The sequence below is a fragment of the Vespula vulgaris genome, chromosome 19 (assembly GCF_905475345.1).
Source record: "Vespula vulgaris chromosome 19, iyVesVulg1.1, whole genome shotgun sequence".
NCBI lineage: Eukaryota > Metazoa > Arthropoda > Insecta > Hymenoptera > Vespidae > Vespula > Vespula vulgaris.
The window spans coordinates 1,675,956-1,697,500 of NC_066604.1; the positions used below are offsets into that span (position 1 = coordinate 1,675,956).

At 35.0% G+C, this 21,545-nt stretch overlaps 1 protein-coding gene across 23 annotated transcripts in view; it reads left to right on the forward strand.

The window, feature by feature from the left end:
- The window catches only part of LOC127070730 (octopamine receptor beta-2R), a 71,482-nt gene that overhangs the window by 11,324 nt on the left and 38,613 nt on the right, over nt 1–21,545 (forward strand). For 2 of the 23 annotated variants that reach the window (XM_051009093.1, XM_051009088.1), the window contains exon 1: nt 5,195–6,543. The exons of 1 other annotated variant lie outside the window; for it this stretch is intronic. In XM_051009093.1, coding sequence (XP_050865050.1) covers nt 6,525–6,543 — 19 coding nt within the window. In that variant the 5' untranslated portion in view covers nt 5,195–6,524. Of the gene's footprint in view, nt 1–5,193; nt 7,877–12,921; nt 13,875–21,545 lie in introns of those variants that run through there. 20 more of the 23 variants (XM_051009100.1, XM_051009085.1, XM_051009076.1 and 17 more) reach the window with 19 other exon arrangements.

Below are 21,545 nucleotides of genomic sequence, written 5' to 3' on the forward strand. Positions count from 1 at the left end.
TTCAAGTAACATTGTTACTTTGTCGTTTCTCTAAGTTAAAAGCAGTTATGGAGTATATACATAGTTGCATGATAACGTTTATTGATCAAAGAGAAGAGAACAAGGGATGAGTAGAAGAATGGAGAGAAGAGAAGAGAATAAAAAGAAAGAAAGAGAGAAAGAAAAAAAAGGAAGAAGAATTTACATTTTTCATTTTACGATGAACGAATGTTGAACCCAGACGAATAAGAGATATGAGAAAGACAAGAGAATTGAAAAGATCACAACGAGAAATTTATTTTCTGCTAGGATATGTGTATATATATATATATATATATATATATATATATATATATATATATATATATATGTATGTATGTATGTATGTATATATAATTCGAAAAGGAGTAAGAATCATTTTCTTCTCTTTTTTTTTTATGTCAAACCTTTCTTATTCTCAGCATCCTCTTTTCAACATCCTTAACAGAGAGACTCATATATAGGAATGCTGAGAGGGTAAGTTCCTAAAAGTTTTTCTATTTTTTCTTTCAATTTGAAATGAATATAACGCTAGATACGGTAGACAATATAAGTATATTTACTTACTTACTTAATTACTTGCTTTTTTATCGAAGTGAAAAATAAAGATCCGAGATATTAATCTGTTGAAAATCATTTCGTTATATCGACGTGTTCGTTCGTTTATAGAACATCGATATATATATATACGTGTAAATACTCTATGGATATCTATATGTTTAATACACACACATATATATATGTATGTATATAGAACTTTATGTGTAAATATGATATGTATATATGTATATATATCGTTGTAGATATTTTCTATATATATGTATGTGTGTGCGTGTGTGTATAATGGTAGAGTCTCATTCACGTACAAAGCCAACATAAAATCCAGTCGTTTTCTCATTCAATCGTGGATTTCAATGGTTCACAATTTATGGGAATCGAACGTGATGCTATCCACGTTGTAATTACGATCTCTCCTGTTCGATTCGACAGACGATAAAGTGACATACGTGACGTTGACATAGACACGTGTATACATATACGTACGCGTATATATGTATGTATACGCATGTTCGCGCTCGCATTACGATTAAACGGGTGTTACTATACGTAAGAGTAGGATTGTTAACGATAGAAACATTCTCGATGATTTTAACATCGATGATGAAAATTTGTAACGTTTTGAAAGTGGGATATATGTGTATTAAAAAAAATAAATAAAATAAAATAAAATAAAATAAAATAAAATAGTAAAAAAGAGAAAGAGGAAAAGAAGGAAAGAAAGATAATTGGACGACGATATATAGATAAATGTTTCAATTTATTATGCAGGATTAATTACAAATTCTATCCGAGTAATTACGAACGTATTTTCTGTTTTGATTGATACAACTAATTAAAGTAATTTTAGATATGTATAGATATATAGGTATAGATACAGATATGTGAAATTAGCCTCTGGCAAATATCAAAAGCTTTACTTTAGACTTCCTGTTATCTACCGGGACGTACCGTTACTTTCCAAAAATGACAGGAGAGATAGGCACTTACCTAGATATGTATGTAGTTATGTATGTATATACGATGATGAAATCTTTGGATTGAGGTTGAATAACCATTTACCAAAGATCTGAGTATATAACGTATATAACGTAAATATATATGTATTTCTCCTTTTAGATTAAGATAAATTCGAATTTCTACGATTTAGATTCGTATTTATATAGATATTTACTCATATACATAGACGTAAACGGAGTAGATGTAGATTAGGATCGTCGCTTGAAACTTTTAATATTTCCAACGATTTCCTTCCGTCATAATCTATTCCAACTCCTCGTAAGATTAGACAATTTGAATTTTACATTATAACAGATAAAGCGTGTTTCAAGGAAGGTTATAACTTGGTTTAACGTAAAGGGAAAGACAGAAAGAAAGAGATAGAGAGACAGAGAGAAAGAGACAAAGATAACAATGAAGGAGCTTTTCGTACTTTAGAAAGGCGGCATGTCGTGACTTTAAAGTCTGCGTTCAGTAAAGTTTCTTCGTGTCGTTTCCACGAAAGAAAAAGATTTAAACGACGTTAAGAACGAGAAGGAGGAGGAGGAGAAAAAAAGAAGAAGAAAAAAGAAGATGAAGAAGAAGAAGAGAAAAAAAAGAAGAAAAAGAAAAAGAGGAGGTGAAGCTCCGACATCAGTTCAATGAAAAAGTACGATCTAACAGCAGATTTTTGTCGGAAGCTCTACGAAAATCATCGTCTCCTTCACCATTTCCTTCTTTCTATACGATCGTTATCAGGACTCCACGAAAGTCAATTCCCTTGCGCGAAGTGACATATAATATTAACGTGTGCACAGCTGGTGCAAGCTCGTTTCAGGAAATTTCCTTCCCGCGCTATATCGTTAGTCGAATCGATCGGTAGTTTGAACTACCTTGTTGGCCTCTCGCGTTACTACAACTTTCTATTACAACCCCCCTTTTCATTCTATCTATCTACCTACCAACCTACCGACCTACCTACCTACCTACCTACCTACCTACCTATGGATACACCTCTTTCCCCTCTAACCGATATTTTAAACTGTTTATCTGTAAAAGGAATCTTTGATTTATTTCTATTACATTCATTTTTTCTCTTCTTTCTCTCTCTCTTTCTTTTTTTTTCTTTTTCTTTATATATAACTAACCACGATAATCATCGTATTTTTATATTTTGTTTTTATGTCTTCATGGAGTTTATCGTAAGGGGAAGAGAAAAGGAAAGAAAGAGAAGAGAAAAAAAATTCTACCAAAATTGAAATTCTGATTTACGTCGATTACAGTTACGTCGTCTTTTTTCTTTTCCTTTCCCTCTTTTCTTTCTTTTTTTTTCTTTTTTATTCTTTCTTTCTTCGCGCACCCAGCTTGTCGAGGAGAGCATGATTTTATATTCAAAGAAAATAAAAAGAGAAAGAATGAAAATCAAAAAAAAAAAAAGAGGAGAATGTAACTCGATTTATGTCCATCAAATTATTTTTCCACGTACCGACTACCACACAGTTTTAATATATCTTATTATTAAAAATTAAAAAGGAAAAAAGGAAGAAAGAAAGAGGAATGAAAAATAACAAAGAAAATATTATCTTCATCTAATCTAGTGAAAGGAAAATTTGGAAATTAGCGCTAGCGTTATATCTACAAGATATAAATCGATAATCGATATTTTGTAAGGTTGAATCGATCATCAAGAAAAAGAGAGAAAAACAGAGAGAGAGAGAGAGAGAGAGAGAGAGAGAGAGAGAAAGAGATCCCGTTTATTATGCACTTCATGCACTTATTTCATTTTTAAATCTAATCGATCGTTTTTAAATCCAATTTAAAATTCGTGAATATCATTACGAAAACAATTTGATCCATTTACGATTTACAAAGAGGATCAAGCTATTAGGTACTATCATTGGAAACTTAGATCCATTGAATTTTCTACAATAGAATGTTTTCGTTCTATCCCTTTTAACTTTCATAAACATACTAGCGTGATTCGGAAGGGTGTAACGAAGAACAGAAGGTTTACAAACAAGCTCTCGTCTCTCGATCATCGTATTCCAAGCACGTAGATCGCACAGTGTGCCGCACGTCGTATTGTCGTAAGGTAGGTCTATAACTAGAACGAGAAACAGAGAAAAAGAAAGAAACACACACATACGTACATATACACATATGGAAAGAGAGAGAGAGATAGGAAGACGTAACGATAATATGGAATGAACGAGAATAAATTTAGCAGTGTTTAATTACAAGCTTCGTTAATTAACTGTTCGAATCGAAAACGCAAGATACGGAAATATCTTTAAGATATATTCTACGTACAGTAGATAGATAGATAGATAGATAGATAGATAGAGAGAGAAAGAGAGAGAGAGAGTGAGAGAGAGAGAGAGAGAGAGTCTTCCATTGATTGCAATTAGTCACTATTGCTTGGATCTTCGGATATCCGAGTCTTGAGTATTCGACTCGTTGCGGATATTCGAATACTTGTTTAACCGTAGTTAAACGAATGCCGTGAGTCATTTTGACCGTGATTGTTTGTAATGATCCTTTGTTAATCCGATAATTATCTAGATTATTATCATCTCCCTTTTAATATGAACAATGACACATCGATTTACGATTAGTCCTATTGAAATGGTTTGTCTAGGATTATGAAAAGGTAGACATTAAACACCGAGTATAATTAATTAATTAATCTGATAAGAAATTCGTCAAAATGATTTGATCATATGTAGTATTTCGAAAGTACGTCGAGTAAGCTCGTGGTTAATATAATTTCGAACGTTCGATCGATATATTCGCGTTTCGACTTTTTTATTTTTTCATACTTTTCGCTAGGTGCTCCATCGATGGATCGAGTTATCGTATATCCCTGCGAGGATGTTAACCATCGCGTTAAAAAAAAAAAAAGAAAAAAAAACGACGAAAGAAATAGAGAAAAAAAGAAAAATTTACGCGACACAGTAGGTACAACACGATAAACAATATTCGGAAAGTGAACCGGATTTGAATCCGAATAGAAAGAAGAAAAAAAATCTTTATACGACTCGTTCGAACATTTTCTAGCATCTATTCTCTAATAAGAACAAAGGATACGCGTATTAGAAGGAGCAATCAAATATTCACGGTTTATTGAAGTATATTCGAATATCCGGATACACCGATACGGAATACTCCGTAAGATCCGGAGTTGAACTTCTGTATACGGGTTTATAATGAATAATTCGAGTATTCGAATATCCGTATAGTAAGAGCACTAGTTGCAACGGCTGCAAATATATACACACATATATATATATATACACACACATACATAACATATATAACTCTAGCATATATATCCTTTTTTTCTACTCTTCGAAAGCTTCCATCTCTCCCTCCCTCTCTCTCTCTCTCTCTCTCTTTCTCCAACCCCTCTTTTGGTTTCTACCCTCGAAGCTCACACGAGCGTATTTCTCCCTCTACCACCCTTCCTCCCTCTCTCTTTTTCCCCCACTCTACCCCCTCTCTCTTTCTCTCTCTCTCTTTCTCTTTCGCTCTTTCTCTCTCTTTCTCTCTACTTCCTCGCCGCATCTTCTTCCCTCTCCGTTCTACTCGTATACCGCGAACTCGTATACTCGCTCATTCAAGCTCAACGAGAGAGAGAGAGCGGCGGAGTCGACGCGAGCACGACTACGACTACGACTACGACGACGACGACGACGACGAGGACGAGGACGGCAACGGCGACGATTCAGTCGCGGCCGATCCGCCACGCTGCGAGCTTTGTCGTCGTTAAAGCGCACGCACGCACGCACGCGCACACACATACACACACACCACACTACACCACACACTTTTACACACACTCTTTCTAACGCACATACATACATACATACATATATACACATACATAAACGCGTATATACGGATAGAGATAGACAGTGAGTCGAACGGAACAAACGCGCGTGCGTTTGCGCGTTTTCGTGCTCGCGCGCGTACGCACGCACGCATATATATATATATATATATAAATACATACGTACGAATGTATTATTACGATTAAACATTTCTTTTTTCCTCTTTCGTCGGTTTATAAAAAACACCGATTTGATAGCACTCGATTAACATTCACAAACGAAATCGCAAGGAATATATGTATCAGTCTCTTCGAAAGTGATTTTCGTTTACGGCGTGCTTTCTTTTTCTTTTTTTTTTTTTTTTTTTTATTTATATATCTCTTCTATATGGTGTTACCTGTGTGATATTTGAACGGTGAGACCGGGAGATAAAGAACGTTTTAGTTTTATTTGAAACGACGAAGAATTTATTTTATTATTGTATCGTCGTCGTCATTGTTCTCGTTGTTGTTTTCTTCAAATTTGAACGTTCGCCGATCATGTTGATCGACGTAAGACCGCGTGAAAGCACGCGGTTTAAAGAATCCTATGGAATCGCGCGAGGATACGTAGGTACTCGGTAAAACAGAATTATTATCGTCGTAAATCGTAATCGAAATTATATATATACATATATATGTATATACATATAATCGCAATGAGTAATAATAAAAAAAATAATAATAATAAACAAAACCAATAACACCGAGACACATCGTAGTAATAATACAGATCTATAGATCGAAAAATAAACGAGTGACCGATCAACGTGCGTGAACCTAAGCGGAACAAGGTGTCATGAAATTTTCAATTGTCTTTTAAAATCGTGCGCGATCCTCCCTCTCCTTTCTCGCATCCCTTCGAAATCTATTTCTCAACCCTTTGCTTCGGTCGAGTTTATACGCGGGAAAAGTTTCGTCTGAATTTTTGTCGAGTGAACTCTACTCAAGAAAGATCTTCGTTTAACCAAACAAACGTTTAATTAATCGTTTACTTGTTAAGTGAAAAAAGTTTCTAAAAAAAAGCGAAAGAAGAAGATAGAAGCAGCAGCAGCAGCAACAACAACAACAACAACAAAAACGAAAACAACATCGAAAGAAGATGGACGACGATGATCAAGGTGATGTTGTTCGAGAGGACGTGAGGATACGAAGATGAAAAGAGAAGAGGAAGAACGTTCGATCGACGAACGTCGTCATCGTCCCGAGTACTCATCGTCGTCGTCGTCGTCGTCGACGTCGTCGACGTCGTCGTCGTCGCCGTTGTTGTTGGCGGCTAGTTAGCGATCCGAGGATGATGCGCGCGTGTTCCTCCGTGCTCCTCGGGATTCCTGGGTCAGCGACGATTAATTATCGACAGTGAGCTTTTGCAACACTGACGAAGACACTACATAACTATTACGTGTGTGTGTGTGTGTGTGAATGTGCGAGTGAATGTGTGCGTGAATGTGTGTCTGTCTGTTGGTCACTCTGACGTTTCTTAGAATACGAGAGAAAGAGATAGAAAAAGAGATAAAGAAAGAGAGAGAGAGAGAGAGAAGAAAAAAAAGGAGAAAAAATGTATCGTTATTCATATTCCCTTAACAATCGTCGTCGTCGTCGTTATTATTATTATTGTTATTATTATTATCGTCATTATCATCATGGTTGTTCTACGAATAATTATTATTCCAAGAATTAAAACACGATTGTTGATATATAACGCGCGTGATATTCGCGGGTCTTAGTGACGCGTTACGATGAGCGGCGGATGCGTCGTCGATCGTTCGTACCTGGGAGGATTAAGAAGAAGAGGAGGAAGAGGAAGAAGAAGACAGTAAGCAAACGAAGCGAGAATAGAGAAGAACAACGACCTGTCCGATAGATACCGATAGATAACTATCCTGTTTCTCTCTTTCTCTCTCTTTCCGTTTCTCTCTGTTTCTTCTCTGTTTCTTCTCTCTCTCTCTCTCTCTCTCTATCTCTTTCTTTCTCTCTCTTTCTGTAACACTCTTTGTTTCTTCTATATCGTGTATTGTTTCCTTTTTCTTTTTTTCGTCTATATGCGTGTACGTGTGTTACGGAAGAATATAGATAGATAGATAGATAGATAGATTGATCGATGGATAGATAGATAAATAAATTAGATAGATAGATAGATCGATAATAAGACGAAGAGGGGAGAGTTGAAGCGTCCCGAGGACGAGAAGAATTTATGTTGGTGTTTGCTTTCGAACGTGTCTACACGTGCGTGTATTATTATTTCTAATAATCTCATTCTTTGGACTGAATTTGACGAGAAGAAAAAAAGAAGGATAGAGAAAGAATTCAAAAAAGATATTTACATATATATTTATATATATATATGTGTGTGTTTGTGTGTGTGTTCGTATAAAGGGATAAGAAATAAGCTAATTTCTTCGATTTGACCGGAAGGCAAAGGATCAGTGATATTGGGTCACGTCAAATTCGATCGTAAGTTTCAATTCTTTCCCTTTCATACGTGAACAACTTTTTTGTTATTATATATCCTCGAATATATATTTACATATATATATATATATATACGTATCGCATCGTGTCATTGATAGAAGGGATAAACGTAGGTAAACACATCCTTTAACGTCTTTGAATTCGATCGAGATCACAAGCAAGCCAGCAAGCAAGCAAGTAAGCAGACAAGTAGACAAGCAAGCGAGCGAGCGAGCGAGCGAGCGAGCTGATTTTCACGTGCTCGATTTTTCTTTTTCGAAGATATATATGTAGAGGTACATATATCCCAGGAGATTTTTTAGGAAAAATTATTTGCTCTTAGGATTGGGTACTTTGGATTGATCGAAAAATATTCGAAAGGAAGACAAAGAGAGAAAAAGAGAAAAAGAGAAAGGGATAAGAGTAAGAAGAAAATCATACTTTAGAGAAAGAAATGCAGACAGGTAAACAGACAGGAAATGTCTTAGCTTAGTATAACGTTGTTTTCTTACCGAAAATTAGCAACGACGATAAGTTCTCCTATCGTGTCGACACAGCGATTTTCTTTATCGGTCTTACAAAGTTTATCGTCGTGGTCACCGATACACACATCCACCCACACATACATATACAGATAGATAGACAAAGAGAGAGAGAGAGAGAGAGAGAGAGAGAGAGAGAGAGAGAGAGAGAGAGAGAGAGAGAGAGAGAGAGAGAAGGGGAGAGGAGAGATACACACATACGTACACACAACAAACACAAACATTAGAACATTCTGAAACGAGATTCTATCGTGTAACACACGGTATAGTTTCGCGTGACAGCTCGAATAAGTGTTTGCAGCTATTTGTCCGGTCACGTGTACTATATTTTGTCTGCGGATCGTACTGCAGGATAGCAGTCTAGCTATCGCTTTGAAAATTCGATCGGAACATCTGTGTACGTATATATATATCTCTATCTACGTGTCTATAGGAAGCAACGAAAAGGTAAAGTGCAAAGAGAGAGAGAGAGAGAGAGAGAGAGAGAGAGAGAAAATGGGACGTGAGTGGTTGATACTCGGGTTAAAGTTCGTTGCCAAAGCTAACATAATTGTCGGTCTTCTCTCTCTCTCTCTCTCTCTCTCTCTTTCTCTTTTGACACACCACTTCTGTCACCGACGACGCATTTAATTAAAGCCCACCTCGAACATCGTGACGTTTTATTGCACGTCTCAGCAACATTCTTGGACAATCAATGTCTCTTCACTCATTCTCATACCACTGCCATTTTCTCTCTCTCTCCTTTTCTCTCTCTGGCTCTTTCTGTCTTCCTCTCTTACCACATCATCTTTACCTTCTAGTTACGTTCGATATAACAAGGGCAAGTGTGAAACCTTGACATAAGAAGCAAAGGCTTTAAGATCTTTCAACGTAAGCCTCGACTCGGCTTATCATCGTCGAGCATTCTTCTTTTAATCGAATACTACCACCTACTATTACCACTACTACTACTACTACTACTATTAGTGTTACTACTATTACTATTGCTACTACTATTACTACCACTACTATTCCTTGTTAAGACTTTCTTTTCTCTTAACTTCTATTCTATTCTATTCTATTCTATTCTATTCTATTCTATTCTATTCTATTCTATTCTATTCTATTCCCCACTCATCTATTCTCTTCTATTCACTTTGTGATCGCTTTGGTATTCGACTTTGAAAATTTGTCGGCCTATTGCCAATTATTACTATACTTATTATTATTACTATTAGTATCATCATCATCATCATCATCATCATCATCATCATCATCATCATCATCATCATCATCATCATCATCATCATCATCATTATTATCAGAATAAGATTCAAGCTAATTTCGAATCGCGAATTCGTTCGAAAATCTGATTATTCCGATGAGAATGTTACGATCGCTAACGTTCATTGTTTTAAACGAGATTCGATCGGGAATCCCGCTTGAAATTATATTCCTCGTGTATTTAATTAAACGCACGGCAGACGATGATCGTCTGTCTGTCCTTTTTTTCAATTTTTTTTCCATATTTTTTTCTTCTAATTTTTTAATTTTCTTTGTAGAACTAATTGATTATTGCTAGTGATATAGAAGATAGGAAGAGAAATAGAGAGAGAAAGAGAGAGAGAGAAGAAAAGAAATATTTCATAAAAGAATCTTTTATCATCAGAAATGAGGAAACTCGAACGAGATCATCATGCATTTATAAACTACCGATGTGATATCGAACACGGGTTTAATTAACCGTTATAACTCTTATTATAAGTAAACTATACGTGAATTTTCCCCCATCTTTCTCTTTTCTATTACAATTCTCTCTTTCGTTCTCAATATCGCTGTCGACATTTTCTATAGACACATACATGCGTGCATAGATACGTACATACTTACATAAATATATACGTACATATATGTATACATGTATGTGTGTATATATATATTACTTACATATATCGTATCGACCTATCGCGTTCTATATGTAACTTCATACGCGTTGTTTATAACAATTGTTTAAAGCAGATGCAAAGTTGTAGAGAATTTTTGATCGAGTTAATGACAATGCGCCATTGCGTTCTAAAGTCTGCCTACCTAACGTGACCGACCTTTTGTTTTTCCACGAAGCGTGTGAAATAATTACCAACGTAGTTACAATTTATGTCTTTGACGCGAAACAGTTTTGCGAAATACGAGTAAAACTCGGACTTGGGATAGAGAGAAAAAGAGAGAGAGAGAGAGAGAGAGAGAGAGAGAGAGAACGTTTCAACGAACTGCAAGTTAAGTGGGACTCTCAGTAAAAACATTGCGTGACGGACCTATTTAAAAAGCAATTTTGTGAGACAGAAGGAGACATACAAGAGCTTCTCTTTTTTCCTATTTCTTTCTTTCTTTCTTTCTTTCTTTCGTTCCATTCTATTCTTTTTTTCGCTTTATCGTTATGCTCGTATTTTTATTTAAAAAAAAAAAAAAAATAAAAGAAGAAGAAAAAATAGAAAATAGATAAAAAGAATGAAATACCGAAAAAAAAGAAAAAAGATGGAGAAAGAAGAAAGACCCCCAAAGAGAAAGAAAGAAACGAAACGGTAGAAAAAAAGAGGTAGAAACAAGAAAAAGAATTATAAATAACAATGGACGACTAAAGATGAGGAAACCAAAGAGGAAAGAATCACGGTGCATGTAACCTCGACGGCAAGGATTTATTAAAACGCATCAAAATCCATGATATTATTACGTGATAACCAAGCAAACGAGGAAAAATCGAGACCACGACGACGACGACGAAGACGAAAACGAAGACGACGGCGACGACGACGACGACGACGAAGACGACGACGACGAGTCGGACTTTAAAGATGAATTCAATCTCAATTACGTTTATTAAGTCGATCTTCTCGGTGTCTCGCGTGAGTTCTTCGCGATCCGGAATTTTCTCTCTCTCTCTCTCTCTCTCTCTCTCTCTCTCTCTCTTTTTCTCTTTTCCTCTCTTATTTTTTGTTTTTTAATTAACTCTACCTTCTTCTCTTTTTTTCCCCCTCTCGTTTTATTAACTCTACATTTTTTTCTATCTTTTTTCTATCTTTTTTATCTCTCTCTCTCTCTCTCTCTCTCTCTTTTTATCGTTCTCTCGTTCAAGTTAATCGACTGGCAAGTTGTAAGTAGATATCGTTTTCTCTTCTTGTTCGAATCATTACTCGTTTTTTCTTTCTTCCCTTTGTTCTTTCTTTTTTTCTTCTTCTTTATTTTTAGAATACGCATTTATAAATCTCGATCGCAGATCATCTTACGATTTTTATCTAATCCTTTTTAATACACGTTTTGATAAGTCGTTATACGTGTGTCTATATTATTGCGAAGAAAGAGATAAAGAGAAAGAGAAAAAGAGAAGGAAAGAAAAGAAAAAAGAAAATTTTTCGTGAATTTAAAACGCGAAGCGCGATAGGAGAGAAAGAAAAGGGAAGGGCGAGTAGATGGGTAAGGAGTGGAGAAGGAGGAGGAGGAGATGGGGGGTGGTAGAGGTAAAAGGGAGGGGAAGAAAAGGACTGTGTGTTGGTCGTGACCCAGTGAACTAATTTTACTCACTCACACCGGTACAACTCCGTCCATAATATCGAACAAGAAGGGGACAAATTCAAAAATTCTATTCTTTGGTCGGCCATAGTGGGGAGAAGGGAGAAGGGTGGGAAGGTTCACGGGGACGACGAATTTTGATTAAAAATTGGGCATTCTTTTTCTCTTTCTCTCTTTCTCTCTTTTTTTTTTATCATTCTGCTTTTTTTCATCGAAGACAATGGTAATGGGTCGTTCGACAAGTTTTCATCCGTAGTTCTGCATTTGACGTAATGACCAAAATAGCTATGGTTCCGGTGGATGGATTCGCGTAATTCAGGATCGCGGCACCCAGTACGAAGGGGCGATTTCCAATTACATCTCCGCGTACGAGCGGTCGATTAATCGACGCCGTCGACCGGAAATGAGAAATGCTCGCTTTACTCGTTCGTCGGATTATCCATCGGCGAGCATCGTCCGTGTGATCTTCGATCGTCATTTCGAAACAGCCAGAGGGTAAAGAACTGAAAAATAGAGAAATAGAGATAGATAGATAGAGAAAAAGAGAGGGAAAGAGAGAGAGAGATAAAGAAGGATAAAGTAAATAGAAAATGTTCGTCAGTCGGTAAAAATTGTAGTACAATGTTGGCTTATATCGAGATTAACAAACGAATTGAAATTAAAAATTGAATTTCTCATCTTGATGAAATTATAGTTTCTTTCTATTATATAATATATATATATATATATATATATATATATATATAGACACTATATTTACTCTATAGTATTATCGTTGAAAAATTAATTAAAACGATAAGTGAGATCGAAATGGATCTACACCGAGCAATTGATCCATGTATCATAAGTTTAAAAACTTATAAATTATATTAATTCTTTTTTTCTCTCCTTTTTATTATTTCTTTTTTTCTCTTTCTTTTCTTTTCTTTTCTTTCTTTTTTTTTTTTTTTTTGAGAAAACGATTCAATTCAATCCAAGAAGGATTTCTCAGGATATAAAAATTATTTAGAAAATACTATTACTAGTTCTATTACTATTATATCTTGAATAGAATAATTTTCAAGAGCCAATTAGGGATGCGTATCTTATCGGTCGATGCATAGATATATATATGTATAATATATTGGATCAACGTCTTGGTCGTGTCGTGCTATTGATCATAGTCGAAATGTCTCTTTTAATTTGAAAGGATTGAAGCCTGTTAAATGTAAGGTATAAGTGGATCGTAAAAACATGCTCAAACTAACACGAATAGAATTTATAACTCGAATTTTAATGCCAGTATTATATAATATATTTCGTTGGAATTAATGACAAAAAATTAATAACTGATGCAGGATAGAGATGCATTTTTGATTGTTTTAAATGGTACAAGAGAAATATAAAGAAATGAGAAAAAAGAGATAGATAGATAGATAGATAGACAGACAGAGACATAGAAAGAGAGAGAGAGAGAGAGAGAGAGAGAATAGAATCGAGGGTAGGAAACGATTTGTTACGAATGACAGCGTATGTATCCATGTATATACATACATATATATATATATGTAAATACGTATGTATTGGTAGGTATCTATCTCTACGTTAGTTATGTACCAGGACGAAATTAAATTCGGTAGGACGGACCTTTTGTTTTTCGTGTATCATACGCGACTAACACACATCGAGAGAGAGAGAGAGAGAGAGAGAGAGAGAGAAAGAGAGAGAGGGAGGGCCATTTATAAATATACGTGACCACCGAGGCGTTTACACACTGTATCTCGCGAATTCATCGTGCCAATGAGCATACGTGCGATGCTCTTGTTGCTATACCTAAATACCTTTAAACGTTGCCATCCCAGTTCCTCGTATTCAACGAAACGTGTACGGAACAGTCTCGTTACGAGGATAGAAGTCAAGCGAATGAACGAACATATGTACGTATAATATATGTATGTAACATACTCTCTTCTCTTTCATCCTCTTCGTTCTCATCGTCCTCGTCCTCGTCGTCGTCGTCGTCGTCTTTGTCGAGTCACGCAGATTTCATGCATCTAGAAAATCTAAGATGATGCTTTTAGATGCACGCGAGTGCACTCCAACTTATCCGTGAATTTTGGTGAAAAGCTTTCTTCCTTAGAGAGAAAGAGAAAGAAAGAGAGATTAAACATATATATATATAGATACATACGTAAGTACGTATATAAATATTTATGTTGTATCTGTGAAACATTATCAAGAATACCATAGGGAGTTGCGTCCTATCAAATTTTATTAATTACATCGATACGATGAAATCAATTACGCGAGCTTTACACGATCGGCTTTTACGCTCTAGACATCGGCTCGTTAATCTTCTTTCATTCCATACCATTATATTTTACAAAGCTCGAAATAACAACAACAGCAACAGCAACAACAACAACGTTTATAAACAGTTTATTCAGTCCATTCGCCCTCTCTGATTTGTTCTCTTCCTCCTCTCTCTCTCTCTCTCTCTTTTTTTATATTTTTTGATTGAATCATCCTTTTTCTTTTTTTTCTTTTTTGTTATTTTGTCGTTATTATTATTCTTCTTTTTCGCATTCTCTTTTTTTTGTTTCTTGTTTCTTTTTATTTCTCTGCTATCTTCTATTTCCCTTTAATATATCGCTCTCGTGTATGTAATCTCGTGTAGCTTGCCAAAACAAAAACGGCTGAGTGCTATCAATAAACATCGGATGGTAAAATTAATTCGTGGTTACTCTCTCTCTCTCTCTCTATTTTTTATACATGTAGATATGTATATGTGTTTGTTGTTATCGATGACCAGGTGTTCCGTAACAAAATAACATTCTCTTCAATAGTAGTCATTATGTATCTTTCTCTCTCTCTCTTTTTTCTTTTAATAATTCCGTACAAAAAACAAGACTATCCTTTCTCTCTATCTACTACTTTTCTCGCTTAGTACGATTATCTACCATCCTTTACACCTGTCACGTGATTAATTTGTTAACATTGAGAGAGAGAGAGAGAGAGAGGATTATTACTGTTAAGGGAAGAGTCCCTTGAGAGCAATCCCAAACTTCACTATCAAGATGACAAATCACAGAGTCGGATAGCATAGGGCCATAGCATTGTGTATTCCAGCATATACCTTGATTCGACTGTACTGTTAGAGAGACAATGGGATACCTATGTATTCTGTATTATCTGTTCTATACGTCCATTTTCTTTTATTTGTATGGGTTACACAGCAGTAACCCATCTGATAGACGAAAACAGAATTCTCGTCATGTTCCAATTTGCACGTTGCACTTTTTTTGCAACGTGTTTTTTCCTTTCTTTATTTTTTATTTGGTTTTTTATTTTCTTATTAATAACGAGTTTCAACGATTCGATTATATATCTACTTTGTCTGTTTCTGTTTTTCCTTTTCTTTTTATCCTACCCCCACCCATTCTCTAATTATCACTCTTTTTATTTCATTCGTTCGTTTTCATTCTCTTCGTCAGTCACTATGCTTTTTTTTCCTTTTTTTTTTTTAATTGTCGCTTCATATCTTTTTTTTCTTTCTTCTTTTAATATATATATATATATAAAATTTATTACATCATCACTCAGTCCCTCGTATCTCTATCGTTCGTTCGTTTCTCTTCATTTATTGTAATTCTTTTCTTTTTTCTTGTGTGTATATATATATATATATATATATAATTATTAAACTTGTCATTCAATATTTTTGATATATCACGCATGCAATTTCTCCATTGAAAAAAATTACATTACAACGATAGATACGTAAAAATTTATATCGATCATCGAAACGTATAATCCTTTTCATATCGTTAAAAATCATAAAGTCAGAGTTATCGACAGAATCGAAAAAAAAAGAAAGAAACAAATAGACAACAAAATAAAGAAATAAATAAAGAAATATAAAAATAAGCAAACTCAAGAATCGTTATCGTCGATCTTTTCATTTTCTAATTTTTATCGAACGGTACCCTTTTATTCGATACCTATACCCTTGCCACCACCACTTTTTCGATAACTTTGTTTCGTTGTCAGGTATTATACATTTTGCTAGGGGGAAAAGCCTACCGGAAAACGTATTCAACTTTTCTATCTCTATATTTCTCGTTTAGATAACACATCTCGTACTATTTCTCGTTGTTACCACCATCATCGGCCTACCCCTTCTCTCTTCAACCCTCTTTACCTCTCCGCACCCCCTTAGAGCCCCTATTCACAGGATGTACGTGTACCGATGTCGGAGACATACCCGTTGAAAAGAGTGGCTCTCCTGTGGGTCGTCATATTTTCTGCGGCATGAAATTCAATTCCGCCTGATTCCATGAGACTTTTGCCGGCGTTATTACGGGTACCTTTGTGCTAGGGATCAGACAAGGATTACGGATGCCGGGGCCTTGAGAAAAGCTTCTGGAGAGAGGTGAAAAAAAGGGGTAGTAGGAGGAGAGAGAGAGAGAGAGGGAGGGAGAGGGAGGGAGGGTAATAGTTGGGGTGGGAAAGGGGGTGGGAAGGAGTTGATATATAATGAAGGCGAATTCGAAAGTGTGTTAGAAAGAAAAAGAGAGAGAGAGAGAGGAAAAAAAGAAAGAGTGGATAAAAATGAGAAAGACAGACAGAGAGAGAGAGAGAGAGAGAGAGAGAGGGTAGTAGTTGAGGTGGGGGAGTGTTCGTATATAATGAAGGCGAATTCGAAAGTGTGTTAGAAAGAAAGAGAGAGAGATGAAGAGAGGAAAAAAGAAAAAATGGATAAAAATGAGAAAGACAGATAAACAGAGAGACAGAGAGAGAGAGAGAGAGAGGAGGGTTTCACGAATAATTTTCTAGGGATTCTTTTATTAATGGACCCAGTCTTTTTCCTCTTCTCTTCAAGTACCCTGCCCCAATGGTTAGGACGTCGAATTACTAGGTCGAAAAGCTTTAAGGATTACAATGAGAATATCGAGCAGCCTATTTTTTTTTTGCTCTATCTATCTCTTTTTTTCTCTATCGTACATTTATATGTACTATCGAATCGATTTAATCTAGCGAGACGGTAAATGCCAATTTTTTTTTCCCCAGCGATTCTGTATCAAATTTCTCTCTCTCTCTTTCTCTCTCTCTCTCTTTCTCTCTATCTGTCTATCTGTCCTTTTTTATCTATCACTTTGTTCTCGTATACGTGGACACGAAGAATATTATTATTTTAATTGAAAACGTAAAAAAAGCTCGTTGACGTTTCGATCGTAACAGATAGATAGATAGATATATGATATATGTATGTATGTGTGTACGTATTGTATGAATGTATACATTTATGTAGGTGTTTAAATACATATACACATTTAGAATCGTCGGGAACGTGAAACACACACAGATTAAACGATTCAGTTAGAACACGAGTGCATATTATCGACGGGAAAATTTATTCGCACGAGATTCGCGCTGTCGTCAATTTTGTTGTGGTATAGTATAGTATAGTATAGTATAATATAGCATAGTACAGTATAGTGCAGTATAATATAGTATATTATTGTATCGTACCGCATCGTATCGTGTCGTATCGTATCGCATCGTATCGATGAAATAATATTTCGAAAGAGAAATCCTAGGATTTATACGTGCATTTGTTTAACAATAACAAACATACGACAAATGTTTATGATGATATAATACATAAATATAAGCGTGAGTCGGGCGAGCTTTACTTTCCCGTTAACAGAAGCCCCTATATCTTACATTAGCGTGTTTTGTCCAATGAATAATGGAATGTTGAAAGTAATGTGTTAACCTTGTCCGTTGAATATGAAGATGCATTTATACATAGAGAGAGAGAGAGAGAGAGAGAAAGAGAGAGAGAAAGAGAGAGAGAAAGATCTCTTTTACATTTTGTTACGATTCACTTCGAATGCATTGAACTCATCCTTCTAAATTTATATACACGCATACATATACGTACAAACTTAAATAATTCAGAAGTATTGATTTTATTTATTATTAGAAAGAAGTACTTTAGAAAATAATTTCTTCTCTTTTTTTAAATAGTTTAAAAAATTAGAAAGAAATCGAAGAAGTTTATTATTAGACAGAAGTGTTGATTTCATTTATTATTAGTAAATTTGCATAATTCTTTATTTACTGTCAACGATTTGCAGATAAAAAATGAAAGATCAAAAAGAAGAAGAAAATAACAGGCAGACATTTGTCAAAAAAAGAAAAAAAAAACAAAAAAAGAAAATATCACGAATATGTGACAATAGCGCGATAAACATAGGATAAGGGGAACCATAGAAAAATATGAAACAGCGGTAATGAAAAAAAACAGGGACGTGTGCTTTGGTCAGACTCGAGCCTTTTACCTATAACCCTAATTCCCTATCCCCTATTTTCCCATTTAAACTACCTCCTAGTATATTTTGATTAATGACAACATGTGCTTCTGCGACATCGTCGTTGCCAAAATCGCATTAAAAGCTAGTGGGTATGCTGAGAGACGATAGTGTCATTAAAATGATGCGTGGCTCTTGGCCAGATCGGAAAAGTTTAAGCAAGACCTTAAAATACACGTTTCCGATGTATTGCAACTAGTATTAATCATGGTTTAAAAGATAGATAGACAAAGACAAAAAAGGTGTGTGTGTGTGTAAGTATAAAAATTAGAAAAAAGATTTCTATCATTTCTGAACTATTATTTGACATTTTATGATGGATGTTCATTAATTAACTTTAATTACAGTCAAATTAGAAATCGATGAGCTATTAAAATTAATCGATACCAATTTGTTTCCTCTCTCTCTCTCTCTCTCTCTCTCTCTCTCTCTCTCTCTCTCTCTCTCTCTCTCTCTCTCTCTATCTCTCTATCTGTCTTCGTGTCTCTGTCTCTTTCTTGTCGATATCGTATAGAGTTTGTTCGAACTTAAAGCTTTCATCGTCCACTAACGGAGCCTTGTCGCAACCCTTGGTCGAAGGAGCCGAAATCGATATTCGGTAGCAGACAGGGTCGGTGGCTGCTTTTGGTGGCAATACGAATCCTCCTTTCCTTCTACCCTATCCTCAACTCTCGTCATTTCTATACCTTACCCTTTAACTCTAAACCTTCCCCATCCCAACCTACCCCTTTGTTCTTTTTGTCCTTCTCTAACATTTCTCTAAGAAAGTCGCACCTCTTTGGTCCGAAGAGTAATGTGTCTTTTGACCAAACCATTGAATATATGTATATATATATATATATATATAAGTGTGTGTGTGTCTTTTCCATCTTGAAGTTTTTCTTTATCTTTCTCTCTCTCTCTCTCTCTCTTTCTCTCTCTCTTTCTATCTCTTTCTTTAGGGGAAAAAAAGAAAGAGATCTACGAATAATGGGACGTTTATACTTGGTTGATAAGAAAACGAGTGTTGTAACCGTGAATGTGAAAAGTGACTAATGAGACGAAGGAATCAGCTTTCTTTTTCTATCTCTTTTTGTCTCTTTCTCGTGCTATCTCTCTCTCTCTCTCTTTCTTTTTTTCTTTCTGTCTCTGTTTCTCATCGATTCTCGATTCTTTAGGAGGGTTAGATTAAAGGGAAGAAAAATCATTTGTCGAAGGGTCGAAGATTAAAATAGTAGGAGTTCTTGTTCTGATAAAAGCTTCTTCACTAAGAGAGTTTCTCACTTTCTTTCTATCATCATTTTTCTCTCTCTCTTTCTTTCTCACTTTCTCTCTTTTTTTTTCTTTTCTCTTTTGACACTTGATCGCTGTTTTTCTTTCTCTTCTTCTCTTCTATTTTTTTTTGTTCTTTATTTTTTCTGTTTACGTATCATTCGAATTGATCTATTATTCGATCTTTTTACATATGTACGTCAGTAAGAGTGAACAAATTAATTCTCGTGAATCGGTAAATCGCATATATTGTCTGTATCTATCCATCTAACTATGTTTATACATACGTATGTATATTTATACATACGTATGTACCTACGCATGTATGTATCTGTGTATATATGTAAATACATTATTTCAATGTTGCAATAACAAAGAGCTTGTTCTAGCTCTAACTCGCGAGCGTGCCGTGACTAATGGATTTCCACGCGTGTTTGTTTTCCTTTTCGGTCCTATTTTTTTATTTTTCTTTTATCTTTTTTTTTTTTCTTTTTTTCTCCTTTTTCATCATCCCTCGCGTGTATCCCATGGGATAGATCATGTCAACGACTACGACGATGACTACCACGATTGCAACTACGACAAAGTGGCGTTTATGAATAAAACCTGAAATTATGAGAGAAAAATAGAGATACATAGATAGAGACAGAGAAAGAGAAAGATGGGAGTAAAAAAAAAAAATAGGAAAAAAAGAACGTAAACGATAGACTTTCTCGTGTTCGGTTACTTATTTATTATACAGTGACCTTGTAAAAAAAGAAAAAAAGAACAGAAGAAAAGAAAAGAAAGGAGAAAAAAGATCTAAGTGTTAGCTTAGCACGCAAAGTCTTCTCGCAAACCTATAATTAATTTCTTTCGGAGAAAGAAAACGCGATTTCTTTTCTCTCTCTCTCTCTCTCTCTCTCTCCCTTTCTTTAGAGAGGACCTTGACAAATCTCAAGGTTCTTCGTCTTTGTGACCAATGGTTCGTGATTTCATTTTGGAGAAAACGAGAGAGAAAGAAAGAGAAAGATAAAAAGGAAGAAGGGGTCACGGGTCATAGGTCACAATCGACGTGCGATAAATTTCGTTTTCTTCGTTTCGAAGAGGTAAAGAAAGTAAAAAGAGAGAAATAAAAAAATAAGAGATATATATATATATATATATATACATACGTATGTGAATTCGTAAAATTACACCGACCATCGAAATGCTGGCAGTGTTCTCGTTAACCGAAAAAAAGAAAAAGAAAAAAAAAAAAGAGAAAAAAAAGAAAGGGCTCTTTGTTCGCTAGTTTTTGCTTCCTTTTAAATAACAGTTCATGTACTTTCTTTTCCTTTTTTTTTCCTTTTTTTTTTCTTTCTTTTCCTTTTCCCTTTTCATCTTTCATTATCCGATGTTTCAGTACACTTTTATCCCTTTCATTATTCCGTTCTGTTTACCATCTCAATTGCAATTACTCGTGAAAATGCTTCGTTTACATTGCTATTCTCATTCTTTCTCTCTCTCTCTCTCTCTCTCTCTCTCTCTCTCTCTCTCTCTCTATCTATCTATTTATCTTTTTATCTATCTGTCTATCTATTTATCTATTTTTCTGTATCCTTTTTCGTCTTCTTGTCCTCGTATTATCGTTAACGGCGAATCCTTCTTGATAATCATGAAATCTTGTCGATAATAATTCCACACCCAGTTCGATAAAGCACAATTAATTTTTCTATATTAAAATTCGACTTAATTTCGTATATTCTTTTTTCTCTTGATAGCTCATAATTTGTTAACAAAGCAAGAAGAAAATGTCGATTTTTTATTATCGATTAATATCATATCGAATTTATCGAACGTATCTATTTACATAAGTTGATAGATACATATTGTACATATATATAAATATTTAAAATATCATGCTAAATCGAGTTAACAAATAATTACGAAAATTAACTTATAATTAATTACATACGTTCGATAATTCAAACTGATAAACGAAAAGATCGTTAAGTAACA